Here is a 9074-nt window from a genome sequence, read left to right on the forward strand (position 1 = left end):
GAGCTCATTACACAGCACATATATCTGTCTTTGGGATAGTTCCCCTAAATCTTGGGGGGATATCATTCGCCTGAGGAAGGAGCTCTCCAGCAGCAAGAGTTACGTGGCTTCACTGCGCATGCCGCCGCCGCCGCTGCGCAAGCAGTGCTCCAAGTTCGCTTAGACGATGTATAAATGCTGCTCAAATACTTATGTAGTTTTATTTTCGCAATACAAACCTCTCTGATATCTCCCGAAGGAGAAATGGTGAAAACCAAGACAGTATTTGATTTTTGGTCTCTAAAACACTACAAAATGTCTCCTGGGTCTTGAGAAAGCTAGCTAGCTATATCCTGCAAATGTGAATAAAATTTGTCCAGCCCTTTCACAGTAACAGCAGACACTAGTTTGGCAAAGGGTGGTAAGGTGGTTCATGGAAAAAGTCACACCAATTTTCAGTTGCAAACTTAAGAATTTCGGAGCGGATATATCAGTCTTTGGGATAGTTCCCCTAAATCTTGGGGGGATATTATTCGCCTGAGGAAGGAGCTCTCCAGCACGAAGAGCTACGTGGCTTCACTGCGTATGCCGCCGCCGCCGCTACGCAAGCAGTGCTCCAAGTTCGCTTAGACGATGTATAAATGCTGCTCAAGTACTCTGTAGTTTTATTACCCCCTTTGATATCTCCCAATAACGATATGGCAAAAAACTTCCCTAAAACACTACAACTTGTCTCCTGGACCATGAAAGGTGACTAGGTAGTAATCTCCACTAAATAATAAAATCTGCTGAAATCTGCCCGCAAACTGTAACAGCAGACAGCAGACACACAATGATTTGTCAAAACTCAAAAGTATTAAAAATTAATGGGAAAAAATCGAGCTCAAACAGCATTTTTCGAACGTCAAAAACAAAAAACAGTCCCCAAAACGCCCACCCTTCACCACTTCCTATATGTTTTTACTGGGAAGAAGAAATGTAAAAACTTTCCCTACCTATCCTCCAGTAACTTTCATTAAAATTGGTTCACCCAGATTACAGAAAGCAAGTAAATAAAACACACTTCTATATGGATCAACAGTTTCAAGATTTTATTTTATCATCAGCTAGCTAGACTTGAGCGGGTTAGCTGCGCGCACATTCGGTTTGACGGGCACACGTTCGCTGCACTGATGTAGAGGGTGTTGTGACTGCTCTGTCTGCGATAGGTCTTCGCCACACCCTGTGAATGTTAGAAGATATTTTGATAGAGGGGAGGATTTTGAGAGTTATCGTCTCGCAAACTGGGAGTATTATGGATATCCTAAGCTTGGCTTTTCCGGGACATGATTTTGAGTGTTCTATAACGAGTAGTTGAGGTATTCCCTTACCCCTTAAAATCCCTTTTTATTTTAAGCTGTTTGAATGATCACTTACAATAAGTAAAAAGAATGAATACACATAAAAAGACCTAAGATATATCTGTCCAGTAGACTTAGTCTAACCAGAAAAGAGAATACTTTTTTTCCTAAACCTAACAAATAAAAACATAACCCTTCTACAGGCGGATAAAAAGACCACGGTCTTTTCGAAGTAGACCGTCGACTTTTTATCGATCCATGAAACCCTTTGCCTTACCAGTACATACACTTCTGGACACATCTATTGGCCCACCTTGTATTTTCAGTTTCGTTTGGTCCTAGCTAAATTTTTATATTAGGTCGAGCAAAAGGTTTTTATGCAGTTTTGATCCTTGCACATTCACAATTTCATTCAATAGTCTTTTTTTGAATTTCGAATACAGAATTTAAAGAAACAAGAGACAATTTGGAGCCTGCTTATTGATATCAAACAATCGATTACTAAGAAAACTTGGTTTTATTGGTTTACTTGGTTACTTATTCTTGAAAAAGTGATTGATATCTTTGGTTTTGCAGCAAACATTACTTATTCTTAACATTAAGGTGAGGTTCTCTCAATAATCTATGGATACTTCACCTGAAGTCGCCGCCCAAGCTGTGGCACTTATTCAGGCTGGACACAGCCAAAGAAACGTGAGTGCTCAACTTAATTTAAGTCGATCTGCGGTCCGAAATGTTTATCGGAGGTACCTACAGACTGGCGGCTTTGTTCGTCACCAAGGAAGGCCACGATGTCGGGTCACAACTGAAAGGCAGGATCGATTCATCGTGACGACCAGTTTGAGAAATCGTCACCTTACCTCCATTGAGATACAAAAACAACTTCGCGACTTCCACGGGGTATCTGTGAGTGCTCGAACTGTTCGGAGAAGTTTAAAAGAACACGTTGTGGTACCGCAAAAGCCAGCTAATGGGCCCAAACTAACGAGAGCCCACCGAACAGCGCGCCTTCATTTCGCACGCAGTCATTAAAATTGGACACAGCAAGATTGGAGCCGTGTAATCTTTTCTGATGAGTCTAAAATTGTGTTACATGGCAATGATGGAAGGAAGAAGGTCTACCGACGTAAGGGAAAGCGTTTCGCACAATGCTGCTTTGAAGAGAGGGTTGCTTATGGCGGTGGCTCAAGGACTGTCTGGGGCGGTATATCCGCGAGCGGCAAAACTCAACTTGAGGTTGTTACAGGACCACGGCTGCCAACATTAAATGCTGAAAGGTACATTCGTGAGTGCTTAGGAACTCACGTGATACCATACGCGGACTATGTGGGCCCAAATTTCCTTTTTATGCATGATAATGCAAGAGCCCAAGCGGCCGGCATCGTCAGGGAATATCTTCGGGATGTGAATATCACAGTTATGGACTGGCCAGCCAGAAGCCCAGACATGAACACCATTGAGCACATGTGGGACGAGCTAAAAAGACGTGTTAGGGCTTGTCAGCCAGTTGCCCAGACGATGCAGGAGTTGAAAACTGCCATAGAAGAGGAATTGGAGATGATCCCTCAAAACTTCATAGAGCGGTTGATAAACTCTATGTCTAATCATATGAGAGCTGTGGTAGATGCCCATGGAGGCAACACACGTTATTAAATTAAACCTTTATTTGATAAAACATGTTTTTTATTCAAAAATCAATTGCCTTTAACGAGGCACATATCCGACTTGTTAGGCGTAGCTCCATGTCGTATGGTATTCTGAATTCAAATTTAAAACAATACGATCGAAAAAGAAGGTAAAATGTATCAGGTTTAAAACTGCATCAACAGTTTTTGTTCAATCTAGCAATTATATTTCGGAAGGAGCCATCGAAACCTAAACTCTAAGGTGGGCCAATAGATGTGTCCAGAAGTTTATGTAACCTCTTATCACTGTTAAACCTGAAAAGACCATGGTCTACTCACCAGAACACATATCATCGACGCTGTCTCCATGGGAGTTTCTGACGTGTAGCGCTAGATTCCTCGCCAGCGCATACTTCTTAGGACATCGGGTACATTGATACCGCTGGCTCTTCTGCTTTGTAACGCTGTTCACTAGTGTTAGGTGGGTCTTTTTGGGTTGCTGGGTCCTAGAATTAATTATAAGGTTAAGCAACCCTTGGTGTGATAGGTTCGTTGATGGGTGATGATCTTGGCATGTCGAGTTCTATAGTTCGGAAGGTAGGTTAAATGGAGTTGTGGCTGTCATTAGAACAAAGGATGATGGGTAAAATTGGCCGGTATATCCAATGAAAACCATTCGCATATCAAATGATAGCTTATACCCTAAGCTTCATTTTTTGTTATGGGCACAACCTTGTAAACCACCGGAGAACGAAGATATAACACCTGATAGCATAGGACAGCCCATGGACTTGAACCACCTCAGTGCGTATGGGAGGGATGTTTAAGTGCATTATTATTGTCAATAATTGTCAGAATGAGTCACAGAAGGTATCTGTGCCCATATTTTCCAAGTTTATTGAAAAAAAAAGGTTTTTTAGCAGGTAGTATTTACAACGTATGGTGTACGTATTCCGCCGTTCTGGTGAGTCTAACCGGTAAATCCAATAAAAACCATTCGCATATCAAATGATAGCTTATACCCTAAGCTTCATTTTTTGTTATGGGCACAACCTTGTAAACCACCGGAGAACGAAGATATGACACTTGATAGCATAGGACAGCCTATGGAATTGAACCACTTCATTTTGTATGGGAGCGATGTTTAAGTGCATTATATTATTGTCCATATTAGTCAGGACATATCACACGAGGAAATGCCATCTCCAATAATGGAAATAATATACGGTGGTAGAAGTAAAAGTTTTTATGTTTTGTTTTGCTATTAAAACAATTATGCCTAGTTAAGACCGATTTTAATTGATAATCTACCCTAGGCTTATTTAAATAAGTGATAAGTTGACTAAAATACATCATGCAATGAATTTTTCTACTATGGATATTATTTTAACAAAAAAAAAATGGTGCAAAAAGTATAACTCTTTTGTGCCCGACTGTACTTATTTCCGGTCGATTCTTGACATGAACTGGTTTATTTCAGTAACTGTAGGGTATAAGCAATAATCTAATTCACATTAGAACTTTATTGGTTATCAGGCCAGGGTTCATACAAAATTGCCCATCATCCTTTGGAAGTAGTTACGCCAGAAGCCAGAAAGTCTGAGAACCAGTCTTAACAAGAGGTATTGGATGTTCAAGCACACTGGTTGGAGTTAGGCTGGCAATTGACCACAACATACCTACGTTGGGAAAAGGCTAGGCAGAAGCAGAAAAGTTATGTTTCTTCAGGAAGTAGCGAAAATTCTACAATAGTTTTGCTTTTAGCAATCAGTAAGGCGTATCATAGTTATCTAGACAGCAACCATTGTTGGGGTCAGTCCGACCAGTCCAAGTTGCGTAGATAAGACTGCAATGGTTATCAGACTTTTTGGCTCATTACTCGTAACGACCCAGGACCCAAAAAATTAACCATACCCTCCGAAACCCAAACTCCACACCTAGCCACCCACCCAACATAACCACGAGCTCACCTGAACTTGCCCCTCATATCAGCCTTCGCGTGCAAATCGAGATGATCCTTCATCATACTGTTTGGCATCACTATATTGCACTTCCTGCAGACTGCACCTTTGAGTTCGCCATTCTTCTTGCAGCGAGAGCATATGAAGGATTTGTTACCGTCATTGGCTACTAGCATTGGGTATCTAGGGAAAAGTTGAAAGATTTAGGCACTCAAAGAACATGGATTGGTTCTTCTTTATAGTTCTTAGGTACGGTGGCTCACTAAGACAGACATAGCAGAAAAACTTATAACACCCCTCTTTTTGTGACTGGTTGGGGGTTGAAATTAAGAGGTATGGCTTTCTGTGGTAATTTAAATCCTAAGGGGATAGACCGATGTTGGAAAGTTGTTTTCATCGGTTCTTGAAAAATACTGATTCAAAAGAAAAGCAAAATAAACTTGCAGGCACTGGTATGTTCAGGCATGATTTTGGACGGATGTAGAGGAAGAGGACAACCAAAGAAACGATGGATGGATTGTGTGGAAGTCGATATGGTTAGAAAGAATGTTACTTGCGAGATGACGGCAGATAGAGGAGTAGGGAAGAAGAAAACATGCTGCGATGACCCCAAATAAAATTGGGATAAGAGCAGGAGGATGAAGATGATATAATTTGTCAAAGCTGAAGAAAGGGAAGACCATAAGATCTAAAACTATTATTAGACCTTCAAATAGGCTAAAAAATATCTTACCTTTGCTTACAAACCTCACAGTGTATATTAATCCTTTTGGCTTTAGCATCGTTGACCTGGATCCGTTTCCTGGCCTCACGTCTTTTAGCCAAGTCAAAAGGCTTTTTGGAGGGTACTTCCTTTTCCGGTTTCGGTGACGTCTTGGAGTCATTGTTTATGCAACTGTTTGATTTTAGTGTTGTGGAGTTTGATGACACTGGAAAATGTAGGTATTATTTACTGGCTGTTGCTTGTAGTTTCAACTGCGTCTGGGAGAACAGCCGATAATCGGCTACGGCAGCTGTTCTCTTGTAAGGAGATTAACCAACTGCGCAGGACATATTATAGTACACAAGCATTTGATCAGACACAGGTGCACTCACTATTCCTTTACTCTCGACGATGGGACGGCAATCCGACACCACCGGAGGGAGATCAGGCAAGAAAAATACATTATAATCAGTACTACATAACCAGTAGTTACTGACCGTCGCTGTTGGGCTGCTCGAAGGCGGCGTGCACGAGCGCACGGAAGCGCTCCGTGCTGCGTAGTGCTCGGACACACCACTCGCAGATCATGCAGTCTGAGGGGGTCACTACATAGACTACACATAACCAGTAGTTACTGACCGTCGCTGTTGGGCTGCTCGAAGGCGGCGTGCACGAGCGCACGGAAGCGCTCCGTGCTGCGTAGTGCTCGGACACACCACTCGCAGATCATGCAGTCTGAGGGGGTCACTACATAGACTACACATAACCAGTAGTTACTGACCGTCGCTGTTGGGCTGCTCGAAGGCGGCGTGCACGAGCGCACGGAAGCGCTCCGTGCTGCGTAGTGCTCGGACACACCACTCGCAGATCATGCAGTCTGAGGGGCACTACATAGACTACACATAACCAGTAGTTACTGACCGTCGCTGTTGGGCTGCTCGAAGGCGGCGTGCACGAGCGCACGGAAGCGCTCCGTGCTCTGTAGTGCTCGGACACACCACTCGCAGATCATGCAGTCTGAGGGGGTCACTACATAGACTACACATAACCAGTAGTTACTGACCGTCGCTGTTGGGCTGCTCGAAGGCGGCGTGCACGAGCGCACGGAAGCGCTCCGTGCTGCGTAGTGCTCGGACACACCACTCGCAGATCATGCAGTCTGAGGGGGTCACTACATAGACTACACATAACCAGTAGTTACTGACCGTCGCTGTTGGGCTGCTCGAAGGCGGCGTGCACGAGCGCACGGAAGCGCTCCGTGCTGCGTAGTGCTCGGACACACCACTCGCAGATCATGCAGTCTGAGGGGGTCACCTGAGCGACGGAGATAAGAAATGGGAGATAATATAGGAGATATAGGATATAATATAGGAGATATAGGATACAATATAGGATAATATAGGAGATAATATAAGACGTTTAAATGATCGCGCATGAAAAGTCACATTGCTAACTCAGCAAAAACGACTACACTTATCGACCCGTTCGTCACTAACGGATTTTTCCACTTGGTTTTCCGACTGGCAAAAGTCGTGTCTGTGGTTCCAGGCGTTGTCTATCGCAATTGACATCTTCGTACGATAAAACCTGATACCAGGCGATGGAATCAATTTTTGTGCTCTTTTGAAGTGTCATTTTTTTCCAAAATGATAGTTCCTTTTTAAGAACACTTAAGAACACAAAACTTAAAGACCGATTTTATAAAAAGTCATGATTTCGCGTGCCATTCCCTGTGATATTATTTATATACAGGAATACAGGAAAATTTTTCTATAATGTCAGAACTAAGCCCTTTTAACAGCTACTTTCAAAAACGGCCATATAGATTTCAACATCATTTTCATTATATACGACACTAGCCGATTTCCCGCGGTTTCACCCGCGTCCCGTGGGAACTACTGCCCGTACCGGGATAAAATATAGCCTATGTTACTCGTGGATAATGTAGCTTTCGAATGGTGAGAGAATTTTTAAAAACTGTCCAGTAGTTTTTGAGCCTATTCATTACAACCAAACAAACAAACAAAGTTTTCCTCTTTATAATATTAGTATAGAAATATAGATGTTTTTCTCACTTTAACTCCAAAACAGTCGTACAGTAGCTGATCGTATCTTTCTTCCACGCCTTCCCAAATGTACGTGTCTCCGAAGTACCGCAGGTTGGAGTCTCCGCCGCACAGCCGGCAGCAGCGCCCCGGGGCTCCGTCGCCGTCCCCTGATGCCGCCATGTTGTTCGCGGGGAGAGATAGGTCTTCCTGGTTTGTTTAGAGAAAATATTGGCGAGAAAGTTACTTACAAGACCATTGCTTATGTAATTCGGTGTATGAAAGCTTGAAATAAAGGGTTAGCATAAGTTTTATATACTTGAACACCTATTATGACTTATCTATAAGTAGGTAAGTTACGGAAGTAAGGTGTAAGAGTCAAAACTAAAATCGTCCTGAACAACGGACGAGGCTCTAATGGTGGCGGTATAACCACCACACAGCACCAAGTGGGGTATTAAATGCTATTAAATGACCGCTCCCGCTGTGGGTTAGCAGCGGTGAGGGAGTGTCAGACTCTTACTGACTAAAAACCGTCGTGTTCCGTCGTAGGCCTTTTATGTACCAGGGCCGCGGTAACTCTTTAGAACTCCCCTAAGACGACCCACTGACCGAACAATCCCGCATGATATTAATGCCTTGCTCGGAGATGGCCAGCAATATTTCCGAAGCTAAAAACTATCCCACACTCACTGCGCTCATCAAACCGCATGCCCAGCGTGGTGAGTATTGGCAAATACCCCTAGCATGGGGAGGCCTTGTCTACCAGTGGACGTTTTAGGCTGATACCCCTGGCTTGGGGAAGGCAGCGCTCCAGCAGTTGGGCGTTTTAGACTAAGACGACGGCAGAAACACAGATAATTGTAATTAAATCCGGCACTTACATCGCAAAATAATTCTTGCAGTTTTTGAGAAGTGTACAACACATTCATTTTGGGTTCAGCTTTAGGAAAACGATCAGCTATCAGATGCAAAAAAAATTAAGATAAATTCTGAATACACTCATAATTTTGTTTACTCTCTTGTATATTGTAATTGGTGCACTTAAATATGAAGCTATTAAAAAAAAGATTGATGCATATAAACAGTCATAGCCCTGCTATTTCAAAAATGCCTCCATTTTGTATTTTTGAATTGTGATTGTGGAATAGTCATTTGTCCTCCAATTAATTGTGCTGAAATAAAGTGTAGTGCTTCCCTTTCTATTTTAAAAGATTTAATTTGTTTATAAATTTTCATGAGCAATACTATTTTAGGTTTTGATTTTTTGTTACTTTGGTTATATTCGTATGAACAGACTTTGTTTACGTCATATCCGATGCTGAGCATTCCATCCTCTTTTGTGTATTTCACAATATTTCAAGCGTGAAAATGTAGTTCTTTCTCTTTCTTTTAAATTTCCTTTTCACTTTTTAGTGTTG

General features: G+C 42.5%; 1 protein-coding gene across 1 annotated transcript; it reads right to left on the reverse strand.

Moving 5' to 3' along the window:
- Nucleotides 1-1042: 1042 nt before the first annotated feature.
- Nucleotides 1043-8789, reverse strand: LOC110383656 (uncharacterized). The gene is made up of 11 exons (XM_064042837.1): nt 8538-8789; nt 7684-7863; nt 6814-6922; nt 6672-6767; nt 6530-6625; nt 6386-6485; nt 6106-6326; nt 5639-5834; nt 4915-5088; nt 3284-3450; nt 1043-1201 (listed from the first exon to the last, which is right to left on the reverse strand). The coding sequence occupies exons 1-11, from the start codon at nt 8583-8585 to the stop codon at nt 1086-1088; spliced, it is 1503 nt and encodes a 500-aa protein (XP_063898907.1). The 5' UTR covers nt 8586-8789; the 3' UTR covers nt 1043-1085.
- Between the last annotated feature and the right edge of the window lie 285 nt (nt 8790-9074).

This window comes from Helicoverpa armigera, chromosome 30 (genome assembly GCF_030705265.1).
Source record: "Helicoverpa armigera isolate CAAS_96S chromosome 30, ASM3070526v1, whole genome shotgun sequence".
Taxonomy (NCBI): domain Eukaryota; kingdom Metazoa; phylum Arthropoda; class Insecta; order Lepidoptera; family Noctuidae; genus Helicoverpa; species Helicoverpa armigera.

Bases quoted from the DNA above. Each gene is read 5' to 3' on its own strand.
- LOC110383656 (XM_064042837.1), bottom strand. From the start codon at position 8,585: ATGAATGTGTTGTACACTTCTCAAAAACTGCAAGAATTATTTTGCGAT. The intron at 7,864-8,537 runs GTAAGTGCCGGA...TAAACAAACCAG, and splicing joins TGCAAGAATTATTTTGCGAT to GAAGACCTATCTCTCCCCGC. The intron at 1,202-3,283 runs GTGAGTAGACCA...TAACATTCACAG, and splicing joins CGTCGATGATATGTGTTCTG to GGTGTGGCGAAGACCTATCG.